This window comes from Coffea eugenioides, chromosome 2 (genome assembly GCF_003713205.1).
Source record: "Coffea eugenioides isolate CCC68of chromosome 2, Ceug_1.0, whole genome shotgun sequence".
Taxonomy (NCBI): Eukaryota; Viridiplantae; Streptophyta; class Magnoliopsida; order Gentianales; family Rubiaceae; genus Coffea; species Coffea eugenioides.
Window position 1 is genome coordinate 22,865,905 of NC_040036.1, and position 23,388 is coordinate 22,889,292.

General features: G+C 35.7%; 3 protein-coding genes across 3 annotated transcripts; all 3 read right to left on the minus strand.

Annotated features, from left to right (window-relative positions):
- Nucleotides 1-4,151: 4,151 nt before the first annotated feature.
- On the minus strand, nt 4,152-6,197 carry LOC113762141 (monoacylglycerol lipase ABHD6-like). Its single transcript, XM_027305439.1, has 4 exons — nt 5,574-6,197; nt 4,827-4,919; nt 4,616-4,683; nt 4,152-4,484 (listed from the first exon to the last, which is right to left on the minus strand). Exons 1-4 carry the CDS (start codon nt 6,195-6,197, stop codon nt 4,286-4,288), a joined length of 984 nt encoding a protein of 327 aa, XP_027161240.1. The 3' UTR covers nt 4,152-4,285.
- A 4,364-nt stretch (nt 6,198-10,561) lies between these two features.
- On the minus strand, nt 10,562-17,641 carry LOC113762139 (outer envelope protein 64, mitochondrial). The gene is made up of 13 exons (XM_027305437.1): nt 17,297-17,641; nt 17,044-17,196; nt 16,410-16,534; nt 15,918-16,043; nt 15,301-15,483; nt 14,975-15,116; nt 14,300-14,468; nt 13,693-13,827; nt 13,403-13,603; nt 12,481-12,608; nt 12,341-12,392; nt 11,520-11,589; nt 10,562-10,888 (listed from the first exon to the last, which is right to left on the minus strand). The coding sequence occupies exons 1-13, from the start codon at nt 17,533-17,535 to the stop codon at nt 10,806-10,808; spliced, it is 1,806 nt and encodes a 601-aa protein (XP_027161238.1). The 5' UTR covers nt 17,536-17,641; the 3' UTR covers nt 10,562-10,805.
- A 732-nt stretch (nt 17,642-18,373) lies between these two features.
- On the minus strand, nt 18,374-22,850 carry LOC113761631 (probable protein phosphatase 2C 9). The gene is made up of 6 exons (XM_027304702.1): nt 22,530-22,850; nt 22,270-22,377; nt 21,247-21,483; nt 20,636-20,912; nt 19,198-19,352; nt 18,374-19,120 (listed from the first exon to the last, which is right to left on the minus strand). The coding sequence occupies exons 2-6, from the start codon at nt 22,297-22,299 to the stop codon at nt 18,980-18,982; spliced, it is 840 nt and encodes a 279-aa protein (XP_027160503.1). The 5' UTR covers nt 22,300-22,377; nt 22,530-22,850; the 3' UTR covers nt 18,374-18,979.
- Nucleotides 22,851-23,388: the final 538 nt, after the last annotated feature.

A 23,388-nucleotide genomic window follows, 5' to 3' on the forward strand; every position in this document is an offset into this window, starting at 1 on the left:
TCATGTTGGAAACTATAGACTAGATTAAAGTTTTCCTTTCTTGTTATGCTACATGGAAATCAGGGTAATTAGGTGACAACAATAACATCATTATGGGAATAAAATTTGAAAGTGAATCACATTGAGAATATTTTTTAGAAAGAGTGTTATTTTGGCAAAAACTCCCAAATTTTGCAGGAAAGATAGAATTTGTATTGAATCACAATTGCAATTCATGATTTAACACGTTGACCAAACTAATTATTTTTATTTGAAGTTTGGAGAATTGTTAATTTTATTTAGAGTATGGTCCAAAATTTCCTTTTCTACCTTGTATATAAAAAGAAAGAGAAGTTACTGTAGGCTGTAGCAACCTCTTTTTTTTGCCAAGTGTATAGTCTCTTATTTTGACAAGTGTCAATTTCTATTTGTAGTTGAATTTTTACTCCACTATTTTTTTTGGTTAATCAAAAGTCATAAATATCTCTCCTCCCAATTCTTTTTTTTTCCTCTTTCTGCCTCTGCTTTTAACTTTCATTTCCCTCTTTTTTCGTCATTTTTCTTTTTTCCCCCTTCAAATTTTTTCTTTATAATTAATTATACTAAGATTATTTTCTTACTATTTTTTTAGATGATTATTGTTGACCATGGAGAGGTGTCGCAACAATCAACTAATTTATACTATCAGTTCCTATTCCATCAATTTTAACTCTTTAATCCAGTATTTTGGCTTTTCTTTTCTTTTTTTTTCTTCATCCTAATTTTTCTCTGCCATTTCTCGTTCCGCTCAATCAATGCATTTTTTTCCTTTTTGCTCTATAATTAATTGAATGTATATTTTTCTTGTAGGGGAATGGATATTTCTTTTATTGCATTGTTCAAAAATCATGATTCATGAATCATAATCATCTTTTTTTTAGGAGAAACCTAGACAATAGACCTTTTACCTCCACTACTCCTACTGTTTGGTATATTCCATTTTCTTTTTATTCCTATTCTTCCCTCATTTCATGCTGCCAAATATGGACTTAACCTTTTTTTTATTAACTGTATTATTAACTTTTTTTATTAACTGTATTTTATTTAGCCTTTATCATTTTTCTTTTTTTTTTTTGCCTCTTTATTCTGTGACCTTGGTGTATTTATTTATTTTGGCTTGATCTACTTGATATTCATTAAGCCTTCCATTATTTTGGTTCTGCAAATCGATTTTCCTTTTGTACGGGTTGTCTTAAATCTAAATGCAAAATTTATTTTTTGCAATTTTGATGTTTTAGTTCCTTTTTAATGCATAATTGAATCTTACACTTCCTTTACTAATTCTTTGGTACTGAATTTTTGTACCCTTTTTATGCATTGAAAAGCCTTCCATTTAACTTTCTTGCAAGTTTTATTGTGAATTTATAGGACACAAGTTTTTACATGATTGTGTCTTGTTTGAAAAAGAAATAGTGGTGAAATTTTATACATTTGTAATTATAATAGCATGACACTTGAGTTTTATGAAGCATATATCATTTATGTTAATATTGAATTGGTTTTGCATTTCTCCTGTGTTTGGTTTTTGAATTCTTTGTTGTTGTTTGTCCATACAATACCCTATTGCATCACAATAAGCAAGTTGGAGCAAACTTTTGGAACATTCCACTAAAGCTAAGCTTTTTTAGGCTCATTTTTTGACAATTATAATTTCTATTTATTTGAAAGCAAATTATAGTGTAATGAATTTTAGCCATAATTTTATAGATGGGCCTACACTGTGCTTGCACAGTCTGGTTCCTTGAGTGTCAGAATATGTGTTGCTACGTGCAAGCAACGTGCAAGCATTAGAGTGATGGGGCCTAGCAGAGGCTTAGTGATTGGAGCAGGAGATGACCATTAAAATCGGACCCTCAAATATGTGTTGTACATTAAAAGTGGTACAAAATGCGGACCCTCAAATGTGTGTTGCACAATAATAGTAGCACAAAATGACGGAGATTGGAGAGGACATTGAGAATTGTTAAGAGTAAGTTGATTCTTGAAGAGAGCTAAATATATGCATGGAATATTTGAAGTCACAAACAGAATATTATCATCGTCATATTATGCAAGGTGTATTATTACTACAACATATTAGGAACCCAGATTTTTTTCCCCAACGATATTGCAAAGAAAAGGACATTGAGAATTCTTAAGAGTAAGTTGATTCTTGAAGAGAGCTAAATATATGCATGGAATATTTGAAGTCACAAACAGAATATTATCATCGTCATATTATGCAAGGTGTATTATTACTACAACATATTGGGAACCCAGATTTTTTCCCCAACGATATTGCAAAGAAAAGGACCCTCAAATATGTGTTGCACAATAACAGTAGTACAAAATGGTGGGATTGGAGCAGGCTCGCCGTGTTTGATTATTTGGCAAGGGCATTTCTTGAGAACCACATCCCGTGGCATGCTAGGGATTCAGGGAAGGAGAGAAAAGAAAACAAAATTTTTTTTAACCCAAAAAGAAAAAAGAAAGAAAACGAAAGAAGCGAAAATAAGCATCTCCGGTACCTAAATAAATTGCCCAGGTAAGAGAGAAGGTGAAAATCTTTTCAGATGATCTTCTCCTTTTTAAGATTAGGACTCACCCCTCCAAACTTTTATATATATATATATATATATATATATATATATATATATATATTCAGAGTAAGAAATTGATATGTGCCCAAGAAAATAGAAGTAAACGAGTATCTATGATTCAGGCCTTGTTCTCGTTGGTTTTAGATTTTATAAATTTTGATTATGAAAAGTGATTAATAATCAGAATCTGCAATAACGATGGATTATAAATTTTAGCCTTTTAAGTTTTGAAAAATCTATAATTTGAATACAAAAGTAAGTGAAAACATCATAAAAATTGATTCTCAAAAATCAAAATCTATAATCAGTTTAAATAATGAATTGAGAACAAACCTTTAAGCTCGAGACTGCAGTAATTTATGGAGACAGTGGCCACAATAAAGCTCAAGGTTCCTTTAATATCTCGTGTTTTCGGATGGTTAGAACTACAAACAGTTGGATTTCTTTAACTTTGTTATAGTAATCGTTTTACTGGATCGAGATTTTAATATATACTAGTTGTTTTTCGACATTAACACCATCCATCAAATAACTGAGATTCATTATATATTTTGCTACCGTGTCTATGTGTTTTTCTTTCTTGGTTAGATATGCTAGTCATGTGTGTGCGTGGGTGTTTTTCCGTCAGTACACACAGCCAAACATGACCTTTGAAATCAGGTTATAATCTAACATTCTTAATGTAGTATTAATTAGTAAGTAATGCCTAAAATTAGGTGAAACTAACAGGCATATGGCTATGCATGTGAATGTGTAGCCTTGCTTATTAGTCACATTGCTCCTCTAAGATAAGCGATTTGACAATCTCTGTTCTTTTTTTGGCAATTTCTGTTTGCTGGTGTGTACTTCAGATTTAATGTTCTAATGAAAGAAAGAAAGACAACCATAAATTGGGTTTATCATTTTCTTCTATTTGCTAGTCTTGAACGAGCATTCAAGCATATTTCAAAAGATTTTCAAACCAACGTAAAATTGAATTAATCTTTTTTATATATTCAGTGAGTTTTTTTTTTCACATTAGTAGGTTTGGATGCATGAGCATTCATTATTAAATTCAAAACTTGAGATTGAAATCCTAAAGATGTAAGAGCGGGTCTTTTTGCTTTTCATATTCTGAACGAGTTGCAAATATGAAGCAACTTGTGAGGCCGTGATCCGTATATGCGCGTCTCTACAATTCTAGTACTCATTGATTTAGATTTTAGACTTTTTGTTTGGATTCACTTGGATTTATGATATTCCATTCCTCGTTGAAAAAGTAAAGTGTTATAAACCAATACTTAAGATGAACACTCCTCTTTACTTATTATTATGTTTTAAACTTGAAGAGCACATTTTTTATTTGGTTTTTTGTGGCATGAATACTTGATGATCCAATTAGTCAAGTTGCAAAGAGGGGTGGTGAGAAATGAAAGTCTAAACGTCTAACGGGTGCTCATTTCATGTGTCATATTTTTAGAAATGTAAGATTAATTAGAGAAAATAAATAAATACAATAGAGGGTAGGTATAATTAAATAGAAAAAATCTGTAAATACAAAGGAGGGCAATAATTGTTACTCTGAGCATATCCATGATAAGGAAGGGTAATAATTATTAGGTGATTAAGTTCCACATACTCCGTATAGTTCAGTAGTTCACAACAATCTTCACTGCATTGGATTTGTGAAAGACGAGCCAGTTTGTTGATTAGCTGCTCCAAAAGCGTCGATGCTTGTAGTAATTAATCAAGGAATGGGAGGAGGAGGAAGAAGAAGAGGAGGGGGCGGAATCAGAAGAATCAACAAGAAATGTTTTGAGATGTTTGTTAAATTCCTTAGGCTTCTCCAAGTTGACGCCATGTCCTGCATGTTTAATCACCTCAATTCGAGCATTTTCCCCAATATGCCTGCATGCTCATGGACATGATATTTTTTCCTCAATTCCCAAGTCACATAACACAGAATTAATTTGTAATTGTACATAAAGGTTACTCCTCGATCTCATTAGACGGAAACAAACAGCTAGTTGAAAGGTTACCTTTTCATTCTGTGACCCAATTCCACGGGGAAGATTTGATCCTGCTCCCCCCATATGATCAATGTGGGCTGTTTCAAATATGATACCATTTTGAATCAAGAAAGAAATTAGTCCATCCATCTAGAAAGCGCGGGTGTCAGATGGATTCAGTCATGATAGCACAAAATTCCAACCTATAGCACCATTATATTTTAGGAAGACTCAATCAAACCTGTGTGATTCTGGGAATCTTTGAGAGCTGTCGATCTTTGAGTATATTTTTTATGAGTTCCCTCTTCTCTTTTACGTGGTCTGTGCACATTACCTGCCCATGCAACAAACAATAATATCATCACCCAATTGCAAATTGAAGTGTTTAAATGCTGCAATGAAATAATTAAGCGGCATGCATCTAAACGAGCATGACAAATTTCAACCGGTTATCGTATTTTTGGAAGGGTATATATATATATATATATTCCTATCACTCATTTTAACCTTTCAATGTGCATCCGGGCTTCAACTAGCTATTTGTTTCCATCTAAGATCGATGAATAACCTTTATGTACTACTACAAATTAATTCTGTGAATATGACATGGGCAGAATGTTGTGTAGTAATTAAGGTCATGTAAAGATGTTCCCCTTTTCTTCTTGGTTTGTTAAACAAGTATAGTGCTTGGCTAGTTGTCCGGTCCCGGTGGGAATGCAACACTGGTTTCTTGTCACAAGGGCTCATTTCTTCTTTAGTTGCCGGTGGTAGTCGCAGAGTTAGGAATTAGAGTCTCAATGCCGTGCGCATAAATTTCCAAATCCTTCGGCCCACTGGCCACCAGATCGAGAACCTGATGATAGGCATTTTGGACAAAATTATGATGGAACGATTTCCAGAGTTTTTCTTTTCTTCTGTTTTTTATTGGAGCAAGGGAAATGCATAAACCTTTGACATGCACAGAGAGAAAGAACGAGGCTAGGCTTACGTCAATAAAATCTGTAAGGAAGCACGAGGGGACTCTTTTGACAGGCTTGGCGAATGAAAGATTCATCAGTTCCCTAAGTTTATCCGGGGTCTGGGGCACCAAAACGTTAGCAGCCTCGTCTAAATCCGGAACCGGGAACAGACCCTCCTCCATATCCTTCTCCTCCGAGCAAACACCAGTGCAACATAGCACCAATTTCTCTATTGCCTCGGGAAACTGCACCGCCATGCTGTACCCTACAAACCCGCCATAACTTATGCCCACCAAGTTCATCTTTTGTACCCCGTGCACCTCCATCAGTTTCATGACACATTGTGCCTGGAATGCCTCCGTTCTCTCGGGACTCTTGGTCATGGATTCGCCAAAAAAGAGGAGATCAGGGACGTAGATGTTGAACTTTGGCACGAGGTGGCGGAGATGCTCCCGGTATTGCCACATTGCATTGGCTCCAAAGCCATGCAGCAGCAGAAGATTAGGTTTCGATGGTTTGACCGTTTTTGGCACCCAACAATGCATGATGGTCCCATCCCCAAAATCTGTCGTGACAGATTTGAGGCCAGTGTAGGCGAAAAAGGACCTATAAAACCAATCTGTCGATGCTGTGAAGCTAATGCCTCCTGCCATCTATGTCAAAACACAAAGGTTTCAGGCTCTTCCAAAAATGTTTTTGGGCATCTCCTAGAATTTTTGTGGATTTCCTCTATCAAGACAAACAAAGAAATTGTAGCTCAAGTGGATGAGAATGGCTATAATTTAGCACGTGAAACACTTCGGATCCTCGGCCTCACAACCAAGTCTCACGACTGGTTACTACTCTGCCACGCCGTTAAAATCACGTGCGTTTCAACTTCTATATTTCCCAATTCCCCTAAAACTCCAATCCAGCTTTATATTCCCGATTCTCCTAAAAGTCCAATCCGGCATTGGCTCGTATTCCTCAATTCAGAAAAGTCAAAACCGATACTTGATGTAATTAATTATTAGAAATATGTAAATTAACGTAATGTGCCTTTTCCAATTCCACAGAACCAATAGAAGGAGAAAATCCTCTCTCTCTCTTTTAAATCTCCAATATTTGTTTATGAAACAGTTGTAATTGTGTCCAAATTTTGCAGAAAAGATAGATTTTGTATTGAATCACAATTGCAATTCTTGATTTAACACATTGACCAAACTAATTATTTTTAGGAAAAATGGTTCAAAAGGTTCTTTACATTTTGCAGAATTATTTTTTTCATCCATCACTTTTAAAAGTATAATTTTACGTCACTTACAAATTCATATTGATCAAATTTAGTCCCTACCTAGAGTTTCGACTAACTTTTGATCGGAATCCACTATGCGTCTTGCATCGATTAATGTTACCATTCTGACATCCCTTGTTTTCCTTGATATCATTGATTAATTGTTCATTATTGTTTACTAGTTGAATGGATGCCCCACATTTGCCATTCTAATGTCCCTTGTTTTCCTTGATATCATGGATTAACTGTTCATTATTGTTTACTAGTTGAATGGAGGCCTCACGTGTGACGTGGGGGTGGACAGGTTTTAGAAACAATGAATATATTAATAAGGGCATTGGCTAATGTTATATTCAGCATTAGTGGAAGTGTTGGTGCATCGCACGGGTGTTTGGTGCCTGTGGTTAGAAAGAATTTTTCATTGGATAAATAATAGTACATTCTGAAAAAAAAATAGTCATCAAATATGACAAAACTAATAATAGTACATTCTAATTGCAGTACACACTTGTACACTTTGGTTTGTCAATACTTTTACAATTTTACTATTTCCAAAAGATTCCTATAGATGTCAGTTGAAAATCACCTAAGAACAGACATAAGTTGTTTCAAACAAAAAAATATACTCCAACTATACCTGGCAATTGGGCGGGTTGGACGGGTTTTGAGCGGGTTAATATTGGGTTTTCATTTAAATGGGTTACACCCAACCCGCCCAACTTTAGATTGGATTAATTTTGGGTTAGATCATATTAGGTCAACTCAAACCCATGACCCAAATATGACCCAATATATTAATTAATAGATTTTGATCATAAACTCTCTCAAATACATTTTCACATACAATAAAAAAAAAATTCACTAATTGTTGTCCATAGCCATTCCTAGAATATATAATCCGTAACTAAAAGAAATAAATTTAGCACTAGCTTCATATTAAAGCTCCAGTTATCCTGTTATGATCGACCTAATAACCTGTATATATTCATTTGGATAATCTGTCATGTACCGAGCATTCATGTCTAATTGATTAACAATTGCCTGAATCCAGTATAGACTGTGTGGATTTAACCCAATTATATATGAATTGCATCAAGACCTAAAAAAATTCTACAATGCAAAATGAACTTATTAGTTGGATTTCCCTTCTGCAGTCTGGAGAACCTACATGGTAGATTTGTGACAAAGAAATTTGCAGTACTACGTTTTAAGCATCCTAAATGGACGGAACTTTCACTAAAGAAGTTAAATTCGATTATGCTCAAATCCTTTGATCTGAAGGTATCAACTTAATATTTACTGAATCCTTAATTAGTGAACTTCAATTAATTGGCAATTTCTCATGCATCAATACATTGAAGTCGCACACCGAAAAGAGATTGGATACAAAGTTTTTTTTTGCCTATATTATTTTGCTTTTTTTCGTAAACACATTTCGAACTATATTTCGAACTACAGATAAGACTTGAACAAGTCCGTCGAATAAAACTTTGGCCAGGAGATGTTTTGTTTGATCCAACATTTGGCTTCATTACATGCTTCTAGGTCTTTTCTTGTTTCTTGATTTTAATTTTTTTATTTGTTTTTTTAACTTAAGTTGGGTCATAGGTACCCAACACAAATACCCAAACTGCCTAAAATATATGTAAATTTTTATTACCCAACCCAAAATTGACCCAAAACTCAACTTACCCAACCCAACCTCTCAAATTAGTGGGTGGGTTGTTGGGTTTTGGGTATAATTGCCAGGTCTATCTCCAACTGTTAATGGCTACGTATGAATTGCACAACAGTTTAATATGTCTTTGTGTTAATTCCACAATAAATGCCACATTTCAATTAAATGTGTCTATAACACCATTTCAATAATTATACCAACACATAAACTTATATGAGTTGTACTCGATGCAAAAGCGGTTGCAAAATAATTCCATATTTCATAAATATCCAGATGTCTCCATGAATCAAAGTTTTAAATGTACCAAAATGAGAACATTTTGATAAATACACCTAAACACATGCTTCTCTCAATTGTATCAAAAGTTTTTAAAAAAAAACTACACAACATTTCACATTTTCAAAAAACTCCTATTCATGCAGATGAAACTCAAACTCCCTTTGATCACAACTGATTCTTATATGGTATAAGGATATTAATGCTAAAATTAGGGGTAGGTGAAGTATTTTGTTATGTATTATTATACGTATTGTAACAAATGCAATATTATTATGTGAAGAAACCAATAGAGCACAATGAATTGAATAATGCCAAATTTGATTTTAACTTTGAAAAATTAGGCCTTTCATAAAATATATATCTTCCTACACACGAGAAAGCGATTAATGAAGCATTAAAGTCAAATAAGGTATTCTTTAGACTAAGGAGTTAATCCAATCATGTCTAGACTGACGAGTTAATCATGGCGCTTAATCCATTTCCAATGATAGAATAGATCTTCCTACACCTAAGAAAGGTTTAACGATGGATTGAAGTCAAATAAGGCATACTTGAGATCCAGGAATCCAATCATGTCTATTATTCTGATCATAGCATCTATGACATGAATGCAGCAACTACTACTACATTGAAGGGGAAAATGAACCTCCCTTTCTTCCCATACAAACTCCAGTAATTACGATGTTCCGTAAGTGTAATTTTCATTTTTCCATTCAGTTAAAAAAAAAAAAGACAAACAAAAATCAATTTCGTTTTCAAGCCTATGAAATGCTCAATTTGATAACGGGCAAAGAGAGAAGCACCATTATTCAAGATACAGTCCTAGGCGGAGAACGTATTGACAATATATTTTACAAACATAGAAAAATTCTTATCCATTTATATAGAAAAAAAAGTCCCCAGAATCAAACCCAATTAAGAATGCAAAACTAATTCTACTTCAAACAGAACATTAACCCAAAAAAGAAAAATCAAATCACATCCCATAACCAAGTGAAATACCTCCAAATAATTAAGTTTCAAGGAGGATGTATCAAGAGACTGTAGAAGAGATACAGGAACAATAATGCCCACCAAATCAAATGAACTGAGTCCCATCAATTGATCCAAGGGGAAAAGCCCTAAATATTAAATCAAAACTTTGGAAATCAAGTTGCTGGACAAGAGAAGGGGCGCATAGAAAGAGGGCTGTGGCTGGGAGAAAATTTAATTTGTATCTTTGATTTCAAAATTGCGATGTTTCTAGGTGAAAGAGAGGAAGAGGCGGAAGGGTGGAATTTACAGGAAGCATTAATTAAGGAGTTTGGAGAATATGATGAATTTACAGGAAGCCCGTCTTAGACTCCTGCGTTAGTTCACAATTCAGGGGTAAAATAGGCACGAGGGTCAAACCATAAAATCAAACAGCCATAAGTGCCACCTCCTGCACATATCCACGCAATCAGAGCACGTTACCATTTCGAATTGAAATTCCAAGTTAACCCACCTACTGAACGTGTTAATAGGAGACCAAAACCCTGTTCATAACTTCGTTCACACTTTGATTTTGTTAGGATATACTACTCACTCCCACTTTTGTATGTACATACAGGTACAAGATATATATATATATATATAGAAAACAAATCGTTAATTAATTACCGTACGGGTTGACTTCTGGGCAAGAGGGTCTCCAAGGGTGTCAGATAAATAAAAATCTCAAAGTAGTGCAGCAGCTCTACTTGAGACTAACAGAGACCTCCTACTAAAAAAGGAGAAAGACAGATCAGGTTTCTTGTGCACCGATATTGAGAAATGACTTTGCATTTGCACCACGAAGATCCACTATACAAAGTAATCATATTCCATCAACAAAGACAAAAAATCTCTGTACAACATTCCTCATGCCATCATCTGGCAACTGCTTAACTTCTATCGATTTTGCTGAGAAACAATTTGCCTACGAAAGAGTCGAAGCCTCACCAGCTAACTCGTCATCCAACCATTCCGCTGCGACTCCATGATGTAAAACAATAGTTGCAAAGAGAGGCCTCAACTAATAAGTTTCCTTAGCCTCTTTTCAGCCAGATTAGCTGCCTTATTTTGCGGTTCCAGTACAAGAGCATGCTTGAAATCTTCAGCCCCAAACAGAAGAGAGAAGAAATAAGATTGTTAAATAACTGGTCCATGGTTCCTTACAACACAGTAATTTTTTTTTTTCTTTTTTCAAAGGCAACTTAGAACATATAGTCATGGAACCTAAATCCCACCAACACATTCCAGTCTGTGCCAGCATGCATGTTGGATTAACTGTAGGCTAAATTACTTAAAAACTCAGTGGTACATCAAATCTGCTAGTTACCTTATCCATTTATGGTTTCCAAACTAACATTTTGGCCCCCTTGTATTTTGGCCTTACATTAACTGAAAAGTTTTTCTGTTAATAGTTTAAGAATCAAAATATTAAAAACCAGAAAATCATATGATTGTTCTATAGTCAAAACTCTTTTCAGTAACAGCAATTCCTTAGTTTCATTTTTCTTTTCTACCCATTTTCTCTTTTATCCAGTCTGCAGATATACAGCCGTCATACATGTCAGAAATGTCATTGCAGCCTATCCATTGAGTACACTTTTATTAGTGATCAATGCATTAATCAGTTTTATCTATAAATATTTCGATTGCTCAAGAAACAAACTTCTTGACAGTACAGATATTAGGCAAACAATTTTAGACAGGCAACTCCAAAAGAAAGTATAGTCTCACCTAGAAGAGCTTCTTTATAGCAAAGAAGTGATTCCCTAGCTGTTCCTCGTCTTAAATACGCCTTCACATTCTGCGTAATGAGACAGAAAGCATTAATACTAGAATTTAGATATTCTTATGGTCTTGGTGACATTAACCCCCATGTGTGAACAAATAAAAAATTGAAAACCTGGCACAGCCAATTCAGCAGACTTTGGCCACTCCAAGGTCTAAGAATAGCTACAATTCATAAAAGTCTATTTACATCTGCAACTAGTCTACACGTTAGAATAACCAGACCAATAAACCCTACACTAGTACAACATGAGCTAGCAACTAAACTTCAAAATCATGTCAACACATGGAGACAAAAAAAAATCTGTTTATTTTGTGCATTCTTGAAACCCTAGCGAATCAGTCTAGTTCACAAGATATGGCCAAGCAAATCAACATGATAGTACAATTTCTTACTTTATACTGCTCAAACAAAAATAATTTTTGTCAGCCTAAATTACTAAGAACAGAGCCGATAATTGAGAAAATATATTGAAAGAATTTACCAAAAACAGACATAGACACTCTCTTTGCGAGCTCAGCCACTTTCAGCAATGGCCTACACTAGTAGGACAATAGCAAGGAAGACTATACAAAGCAAAAGCAACTCTCAAAGCTCATCACGTGAGACTACATCTTGTGCAACTCTCTTTCTCTCTTTAGTTTCATATAACTGGTAATTACTTATGAGTCCTCACCCTATGCTGTCCTTGAGATATGAAGGGCAAACACTAAACAGTAGCACCTTTACAATGACATGGTACAACAAACTAATAAGGTCTTTTCACCTTCTTATCAAGAGATATTGCGCTAGTGCAGTCCTCCTCAGCTTGTTGAAAGCTGCAAGAGATCAATCATTTCAATTAATATAAAATCAAGAACTAAAACAGTTACTACCAGAAAACATTATCCAGAGGATAAATCCTACCATCCTAATTCCAGAAATGCAGCTGCCCTATTGCAATAGTAAGTAGCAATTTTATCATTCAACCCAATTGCTTCGGTGTAGTAGCTTACAGCTTTATTCCACTGCTTTCCCTTATATGCCGCATTTCCCTGTAGCACAATTAATCAGCACTTCTCACAAAGACAAAGACAAGAATAGGACGAGGCTATCATGACACAACAGATGAACTTCAGGAAATCAAAAGAACAACTTTTAGAAGGCTCAACTAATAATGGAATAATGTTGAACACTATTTAGAATACTCAAACATAGACACCATCACCGAATTCTTCTATCAAGGTCGACAGTCCTCTAATCAGGTCCCATTATAAGCTGTTATCCTGAAATCTAAAAGTGGCAAAACATGGAGGGACAGTTTGTTGCAGAAATATTTTTCTGCTTACAAAAGTGACCAGGAATCCTTCCTCTCCTCCTTCATGTGTCCAAGAGAAATTCCCTTTAACTGAGATTAATTGCTAAAATTACAAACAGCCTCAGCATTCTACTGACAGAAATTTCACAAAAGAGCCTCAGCATTCAACCAGTTCTAAAGTAATGCATAACTCTGGACAACAAAGTCCAAGTTACAATGTGAGTCTACCTCAAAAAGACAAAGATCATACCTAAAGTGGGAAACTTAAAACTCAGCACCCAATGTAACACAAAGATTCTATTTAAGTTAGACTACAAAACAAGAGTACCCCATGAAATCAATAGATTCTTTAACTCAAAATTAAAACCTGAAACATAAACTTCACATTACACCTATTCATTTCCCAGTCTATCCTTGATTGACATCAAAGTTCCAACAATGGCAGTAATATTCCACAGCTTCCATTAGAAAGAAAGCATTTGAGACATCAATGGAAGAAAAGATAACGGTACAGCTCCAACAGAAGTATACCTTTTCCTTCAATAGTTCAGATGTTTCCATGTTGCCATTGATATCAGGCAGCGGTGGAGAATTTGAAACAGTACTAACTTCATCTTGAAGAGAAGAATACATATCGACAATGGTATCAAGCAGAAATTTGTCTGCTCCATGGGATGCAATAAATGACACAGATACTGGATAATCATCATGCTCCCCAAAAGGAACAGAGACCTGGATATTTACAAACAAGATAGAATAAAAAACCAATAAAATGGCAAGGAACTGAATTGAGAACACTAAAATCTGCAAGACATGTATACCTGACAGCAGCCAGACATACTCGCAATGCTTGATAAAGCAAATGTTCTATCCAGGAACTCAGAAAATGCACCTTTCTTTATGTTAAGTTTCAACGGTGGGTCTGCAACTGTTGGAATTACTAATATGCCGTCATCCTAAAGATAAAAATACAAAAAAAAAAAAAGAGAGACCGGGAAAAGGTAAATAAAACACATACTACAGAAGAGAGGAGGCAAAAACAAGGTCAAATATATAAGTAAAGAATAACTAATTTCAGAAGAAACCAAAAAAGTTAAGGTCAAAACCATTCAAAACATTTGATGTTGTCTTCAATTTAAAAAGAAGGTCAAAATTCCATGTTCTCTCTCTTTTGACTGTTTGCCGACAATAAAGACAAACTTGCCCAAGCCACGATATCCAATAGGAGAATTCTTCAAAAGCACGTGAACACTAGAATTATGCAACTCCATAGAATAGGCATACCACAATAATACAATTGAACATGATACAGTATTAGCTAAAGGTTCTTCCTACTGCCCAACCCCCAGCCTTCTCCCCAAAGAACAAGGCTGCCGAAAAAGAGTAGTAAGTAATGACAGCAGTATTTGGAGACAAAATTTAGAATACCTTCAAAAGAGCTTGAAGAGCAGTTCGCATTTCACTCCTTATTTTGTAAAGAATTTTGATGTTCTCAGGTGTAGTATTAATTGCTGCTAGAACACCATCAGAGACACGAGGTCCCAATCTGGGTTTAACTGAAACAAACCATTCCTCATGATTTGTCCTAAACTCGTATCTGTGCAGCAGTAAAATAACAGATGTCAACCAGAATAGAATCAAAGCCTCCAAAGTCAAGGTACCATCAAATGTGTGAAGCTATGTTACACAGGACTTCTAAGAGCAAAAATGAAAATGTCTTCCCACTACATGAGTCACAACAGTCCTTCAAGTGGCCAAATTAGTAACTAGATAGAAGACAATTTCTTTGGTTCCGCTACTGAAGAATGACCTTCAGATAAGCATTTTAACTAACATGCAGACATTCAAGCTTTATATTGTTGTAATAAAGTTTGAGAAAGGAAAAATTAAAGTAGAAATTTCCATTAAAACATCCTCTTGATATGTTGGATACATAAGTAAGTTTATAAAGGACTTCCATTTTCCCAAAGTTAAAAACATGACATGTAAAAGATACTTTGCATTTATTGCCATCTCTTCCATTAGAACTATAAACTTCCAACTCTTCAAGTTCAAACTATTAAACAAGTAAATAAAAACCATTCAAACACAGTTCTGAAGTACCTCTGCAGTATAGACATGACAGAAGCAAGAGCTTTCACATTAGATATCAAGGTCTCGTTTTTCAATTCTTCATGAAATCCTTTTAAACTGGGCACATTTGAAGAAATATACTGCCCAAATTTTATATGGTTCGCTGTTTGGTCTGCACCATCAATGAAAGTTAGAGAGTATATATCTTAGTAAAAATGTCAGTTGCTCTGGCAAAAGTACTCCAATCCAATAATGAAAACCACTGATACGGTATCATGTAAGACAATACCAATAATCAACCTTCATTAGGAGAAATCGCAAGTCAACTTTCACAGGGGAAAAGAGGCGCAACTTACAGCCAGATAATTTCCCTGTGACTCGCTTGAAAACATCTATAGTCTTCCACTTGGGAACTTTAGAAAGCTGAAAGAGATCATCAGCTATCAAAAGGCGCCTTGTCTTTCGAGTTTCCAATGGATTTAACTGAAGCAGAACATGTCCAACATGACGCAACGTAGAGGGGTCATGGGCAAACCACCCTATAAAAGTATTAAGCAGATGATTAAAAAAAAATGCCATATAAGAACACCAATAAAATGAAAAGGATCCATAACAATCAAGCCAAAACAACAATTTTTGCAATGCATGTACTAGTTCATTATCTAGTTTTTGGAGGGTAGGAGACTGGACATTGCGAGATGATAGTGATATACACATGCAACAGTTGAGCATTTGATGTTATTCCCAGTACTAGCTGCTCATTGATATTGACCATTGACACATGATATCATTTCAAGTCCTAACCACCCTTTGAAATAGACCATCAAATCCATCACAGATGGTCACCAATATTTAACAGGCAAATGTCAAATGAGCAGTCAGTTTGGAACCAAACTCAACTTACAAGAGTTTTAAGATGAGCAGAGTTCAATTGGCTAATCAATGAAGTAACTAGATGACCTGTATTACATACCAACAGTGTCTAAACTTTGAGAATTTGGTAGAACACCAACTAGAGATACAATCCCGTGCGACGGTCTAAATCCAAGTATACCACAACATGACGCTGGAATTCTTATACATCCAATTGTATCAGTACCTGCATCACTTGAAATATGTCAGGTTACAGGGTCAGATATGAATTCACTTTTCAAGTGTTTACAGAAAAATACAGTTATCATTTGTGACATACAAAACAAATGGATTCAGTAAAAAGTGAAAGAAGTTCTAAACCAATAGCACTTTCATATACAAAAGTTACAGGTTCCACAGACGAAGGTCAACAAAGCAAAAAGAACCCAACTCCATAAATCTTATGAAAATAGTGAGACACAAATGTTGTAAAACTCAGGCTTAAAGTCACTCCAGAAGCCTTATCAAAATAATGAGCCAATAGAGCAACAATGTGACTCGTGTTTATTTACAGGAACATCAATCCACGATTCCACGTGAGCAGAATGCGTACCGATAGCAAAATCCACAAGCTTGGCAGCAACAGCAACAGCTGAACCACTACTTGAACCCCCAGGTATATGGGATGGCAAGTTTGGATTAGTTGGAGTTCCATAATGAGAATTTTCCCCTGTTATCCTGACACCACAATCCACAAAAATATTGATAGATAAGCATATGAATGACTTTTCAAATACCATAGTCCCGTCAAATCAAATATTTTCCCTGGAGTCCAAACAAATAAAAGTTAATATCTTGCCTATAAATTATGCAGAATTCTGCTTAACTATGACAGACGAATTAAAATTTATAAGTTGGCTCTAACTATTAGTGATCATTTCTACGTACAGACGTATCTTAACAATAGAATTTTGTGACGAACTACAAAGTTGTTCACATGCAATTGAAAGCAGAGCATGTACAACATCAAAAGGCAACAAAGTTTATCTTTTTGACAAATCTTCTAGGTTGTCGCGTCCCTAAAAATAATCCAAAAGTGAGACCCGTTGGACTAGAAGCTTTTCCATAAATTATGATTAACTGCTGATCTAAATTCAAGAAAGGTTAAGGGACCAAAAGGCCATAATGAAGGCCAACAGATATTATATCTCTACAGCAACAATAACAGAGGAGAAAGAGAAAGATACCCAAAGCCAAATTCATCCATGATTGTCTTTCCAACACAAGTAGCCCCACTTTTCAAGAGAGCCGTCACCACCACCGCAGTCTTGGCCGCCACCTCATGAGTCTTCTTCCAGTCCACACTCCCAAACCCCGTCACAAAACCCTTTACATCAATTCTACCAAAAATCATTCATGGAAAAAGAGAGAACGAGTAAGCTACAGAAGTTAGGAGCAGGATATGATGAAAATCATATGATCAAAGAAAGAAGTGCTTACATGTCTTTAATGGCGAAAGTGAGGCCGGAGAGGGGGAGTCGAGCGGCGGGAGGAGGAGGTTGAGGAAATGGAGAAAGCTCGAAGCGCTCGACAAAGGATCCGAAGTCTTCTTTGATTGCATTTCGGGATTTCAGACGGCGGCGGCGAGTCTCAGCGAGAACAATGATGCCGGCAACGCCTACGCCGATCAAGATCCAGACTTTAGGGTTTGAGACATTGAGCTTTGATGAACTTGACATGATGATGATGGGTTGTTCTTGATTGATCGACGAATTGATTGAAATTTGAGGGTTTTACAAGGGTTTTAGCTACTTTTTCCTTGCCTTCCTTGGAAGAAGAGTTGTATGACTCATTTAGTCACAAGGGGTTTTCTTCTTCTTCCACTTTTTTTTTTTTTTTTTTTTTGCAAGGAACTTAGAGCGTGTCATCACGCGCAAAAGTTTGTCTTTACTCGCAAGAAAGATATCATGCCCCTCCAGAGAAAAAAAAAAAAAAAAGAAAGAAAATTATATTGATACACATCATTACTATAGCACAAAATTTCTTACGTGTGTGAAGAATTCAAAATGTGTATAAATAGTAGTAGGATAATTTTTTTATACACCGCGAGTGTAATAAATTCAAATTATGTCACATACTATATCAATTTAAATTTCAAATTCAAATAAAAAACATGTGACATACATCTAAATTTGTCAGTGTAAAAAAATTACTGTACTATCTGTGCATAAAAAGTTAATCCATAATAGTATTGCTTAAAAGAAAAAAAAAACTATCGGATTTACTACTAACCCGCTGAGATTTGAAAAGCTATTCCCACTTGCAAGATTGAGTAAGCCCAAATTTGATGGGATTATGTAACATGAGTTATGATTCGCATTACATTACTACTTTCGACTCCAAAATCGTTATTATGTTGTCATATTCATGTTTGATAACTCAAGTCAACATTTAAACTTCTACGCGGTTGAATTCAATAAGACCCGATCGCCTTGTGCAAAGTCGGCGCATGCTCGAGGCAATAGAACACTACAAGAATTACCTAATCAACACAAAGTATCCTCCTTTGTGAGCAAGAAAACAAGAAATTTAGTAAATGCCCCCATGTAAAGTAAAGTAAGCCCCCACGTATTAACGTAAGAGGTAATAAAAGTTAACGAGCAATCTTCAGGGTCGGAGTGCTTTTTATTTTGATGTCGCCCCAGGTTACATTATTGTACCACCTTTCCTCCGCTTATCTCGGTCTTCAAACTTCACTTTGCCCTATATGCCAAGTAAATTGTGGAATGCTTCAGAGGGGCCGTCAGAAAAATGCTCTGCATTTGCTTCAGAGGGGCCAACCAAACACCAACTTGATCAAGACACCCTTCAACTATATCTCTATACCTTGACTTGTCAACAAATACCAATTTCCAGCTTCATTATTACAAGAACTACTGGCTGTCAAACAACTCAGCTCCGAAGCCTCGTGTAAATTACAGAAAAATGCTTCTATGAATCTACAAATGGGAAGAATCAAGCTATAACAAACCGCACAACACGAATATAGAAACTTAAAATACTACAGATGGTGTGGAGTGGGGTTTATAACCTATATCAAATCAGATTCCCCTGTTCCTCCCTCCCCCCAAACTTCCGACTTGTATACATATGAAAAACATTAACGGATATCTTATCGCGGTTTCACCCCATAAATCGCACAACAATGCAGGAGATATCATCTTTGCTTTCTCTATGTAATGCTTCCATCACTAGTTGTTTTGCTCCCTTCTGTGGGTCCTTTATCTTCCGTGCAATGTCAACTGCCTCCTGATTAGACATCACCTGGAGTATTCACAGGCTAGGATTCAGTATAACTAATCATTTAAATCCATGAAAACAGGGGGGAGAGAGAGACGCACCTTCCATAGACCATCACTTGCAAGGATGAGTACATCTGTCTCTGCCTCAATGCTGGCATTTGTGACATCAGGATCTGATCGGAGGTGTGATTTCAGGTTCTTGTCTCCAAAAGCACGGGATACAGCCAGTTGACCGTTCACTCGTGCAACATCCCCTGATACAGAATCCAATTAAGCTTTACACTTTAGTGAAAAAATAGCAACAGATTCCATCACTACCATCCAAGAACCATATTATGCATTGCTCCTTATCAAGATCGAAAAGTTATAGAAAAAGCAGTAGTAACGATCGATACTCACTTTGGATTAAGTGATGCCGTTACAGTTGAATAGTTGCAAGGTGCAGAAATGATAAAATGTACTTACCCATTTAATCTTTCTCAAGAAAAGAAATGAATAACCAAGAAGGACCCAGAAAATAAGACCTGTAACTTCCCAGCTACTTGTAAAAATAGACATTGAGTATGAAATAGATTTAAAAAAAGGGTATAAATCTTGAACTGCTGGCATATTTTGATTCTCTTTGGGTTATTGCTTGATGAACAAGACAGTGTTAAACCAAAAAGTAACTGGTCAGAGGCCTGCTGGTTTTCAGCACGAAAAGAGAAAAAGTTTAACAAATTAAGCTTAACAAAGAAAATTTCCTTTGCGGTTGTATCCCAATTTAGACTTTCCATCAGGCCATTTGTTTCTATTCATGGTGGTATACATATGAAACGTGGTAACTTTTGAGGTATTCTTATTAGAAAAATAGTGATCACCCACTTGAATTCAGTGAACAAATATATGAATTGGCATGAGATTGTGAAATTATTTATGCTCAACATTCGCCAAAGATAACAGTTCAATCACTTTCTATCACAATAAGTTCACTACTATTACTGAGCTTATGGCATAACTCACCTCAACTTCCCACGAAGCCGCAATAACATTAGCATCTGAAATTTCCTAAGCGAGCTACAGTTTCCTATGTGAGAAATAGAATCTCTCTTCTGGTTTCCTTCCCAGCAAGCTCAAAGATTAATTTTTAATCCCTTCATCGAAGTCTCTCTCTCTCTCTCTCTCTCTCTCTCTCTCTCTTACACACACACACACACACACAGAGAACTGCTTGTGAACAATAATTTTATGCTTCATTGTGTTATAAGTTCAGCAAAAACACTATTTATGTGTTTTGGAGAAATGTTGATGCACTAAATTCTTCTTGTCCTTCGTTTCCAAAAGATCCAGAGTATCTTTTTCAATTGACAAAGGTCTAACTGTGTGCACAGATAGATGTGTCTCTGTGTATTAAAATCCCCAACGTAGGGAGGCAATTGTGGCGTAGCATTTTTGGCATATGCGGAACTATTTAAAGCTAAGCTCCACAAGCATTTCTAAAAATTTCCTTCACTAATTCATATTTTGTTTGGGAACATTAAAGAACATGTAATAGCACCTGGCATGTTGGACACAAAACCACCTCTATCTTCAATGCTCCCACGCTCAGTGTTTGGTTCATGGTCAATACTCAGCTGTATTGCATGTCCTCTCCTTGATAAGACAGCCCGTGAGTCCCCAACATTCGCTACCCATAACACTCTAGCATTTACAAGAATTGCAGTCACAGCAGTGGACCCACCTCTTCCTAAGTCAGGACTGTGTGAGAGAATCGCTTGATCCGTTCTTTCATAGGCTTTCGAGATTGCTCGATTCGGATCAGTCCAAAAATCCTCCTTGAATAGTAAGAAATGCAATTTTAGGATTTAAAAAAGGCAGATAGGAACTCGTTGTTTGCTATATCTCAATAAAACATAATAAATGAAGCATATTATGTGCCAATAAGTCAGAATTCCTCATGTAATAATCTAAAGGGTGCAAGACTGAAAGAAAGAGAAACCAAATTTTTTATATAAGCAAAAAGAATGTTGACAGTGTAATTTTTTAGCAACTCGAAGAAATTCATGCAACCAATGTAAAATTACCGTGAACTTCATGCAAAACAGAAAGAGAATAGTCCACAATAATCATATGATAGACAAGCCAACAGTGCAGTGAATACGGACAAACCTCCTTTAAGATATTAGAAAACAAATGCTTCTGTAAATAGGCAGGTACGCTGTCACCCAAATGCCCATCAAAAATAGCAAAGAGTCCAAGCTCTCGTCCTTGAATCTGAACAAATTTAGCAACATGGTAATCTTCCATAGGATGATTTGCTCTCCCCTTTACCAGGCTAAACCCATATTTGACAGGACCCAGCTGACTTCTTCCCTTGCCAGAGCCACATGAAGAGCGTCCTCCAGCCTGATAAAGGGAAGGAAAATTTAAACTTCAAGAGCAACAGAAAATGCACCTGAGACAATTTGCTAAAACAAAAAAGATAAATGCTTTACTATGTCAAATCCTTGATATTGACCCTCTAAAATATAATTTCTTTAACTCCAATAATTTTAATCCAGATTTTCAATGACAGTGGTATCCTATACTACAGCAGTTGTGAATATAACGAAAGGTAATCATTCTCCAGAAGGAAGCAAAATAAAGCGTACAACAACTGCTATAGAAACTAAAATTCCTCGTGTGGATGAAATGCTGTAACAACCTCACTACTACCATCCAACAGCAAACATCCGAACATAATAGAGAACCTACTCAAGACAATCATGACAAACCCCAACTCAAGTTGAAATAAGACCCAAAATTACAGCCAAGCTGCATGTTGTCACTCCACAGACAGAGGAGATGCAGATTTCTCCATCTCAAAAGAAGCCATGGACCAAATAATTAGCTTAGTTTTTTAACTCATAATGATGCAGAAAACCTCCCACAGTTCATAGCATCAAAACACCAATCAATCATCGAATCCACCAGAATTAAGCAGCATATTAACAGTAGATTCACAAGTATAAAGTCAAAGTTACTAGATCAGTTCCTTCAGATAAGGAAAACAAATGGATCAGTTTTCCAATATTTTTTTAAAATTAGCTTTCCGATAGTTAGCGAAGAACCGATACAAGAATAATAATAATTCAAACAATCTGTACAACAAAGAAAGAAATCCAAATGGAGAAGCAGCTGGGACAAGCTCACCTGGGAACTGAAGCAGCAAAAGTTATCCATATAATTCAGCCCCACCTCACCCTTCTCCTCGACAAATTAACATCTAACCTCCAATTCCGAAGCCTTTATTTTCACAACCTGTCGGAGAGCAAAGAAAGAACTTTGATGATCATCAAATAAACACCACCGCTAACGGTAAAATCTCAATCAAGAACCAATCTTTCTTCAAAAATCCACCAAAAAAATAACATAAAATTATCATATAAGTAACATCAAAAAGTTCCACTTACCGATCCGCCAACTTCAAAATTTCCCCTGAAAACGCAAGAAAGATCCTATCTTTGTGTACGACTTGACCAGTCCGCTGACCAGAAACGAGTCGATATATATGCCTGTAAAAAAAATTTCCAACCAAAAAATTGAAAAGAAACAGTTGGAATTTCAGTAAAGAGCTGGCAATAGTTTTATTTCTGTTGTTGAGGGAAAGGGTCTTGGGTTTGCTAAGAAGGCAAGATTGGCTGCCAAAGAGACCAAAGCTTAAGCTTTGGCCTTCCCTTATTGACTTTTGTAGTCTTTATTGTTTCTTTATTATTGCGGCTAGTGTTTTGCAATTGTAATAATGCAGCGATGCAGGAGTAATTGTTACAAAGAGTCAAAGAGTAATGGTTACAAAGAGTCAGAGTCACTGTTTGTTCATTTGATTCGTGAACACGTACAGCTGTTTCAGTTTTTCCTTCTCTTGTGGGTCTACAACTTCCTGCAAAAGTTTGCAATCAAGTGCTCATCTGGTCCATTTGTTGGCCTATTCTCTATTTTTGGTGGTCAGCCCTATACCCTTTTTTCTCGACTTTTTTAAATTAAGTGCGAGGTGTTGAACCCCTATTGCCATGCCCTCCTATTTATAAGAATGGCAATTGATAAGAATGGCAATCTCTAAAAATTCGAGATTCCACACACACACACATATATTAATGATTATTAATTAACTCTCAAATCCTCTTTCTTATCATCCCTCAAATCCTCAAACTCTTAATTCTAATCATTTTAAAATTTAACGTAATAAGGTATTGATTTAATATGATGTGTGCATTAATTTTAGTTTAATAATAATTAATTACCTTTTTTTGAAAACTATTCAAATTAGTGGGT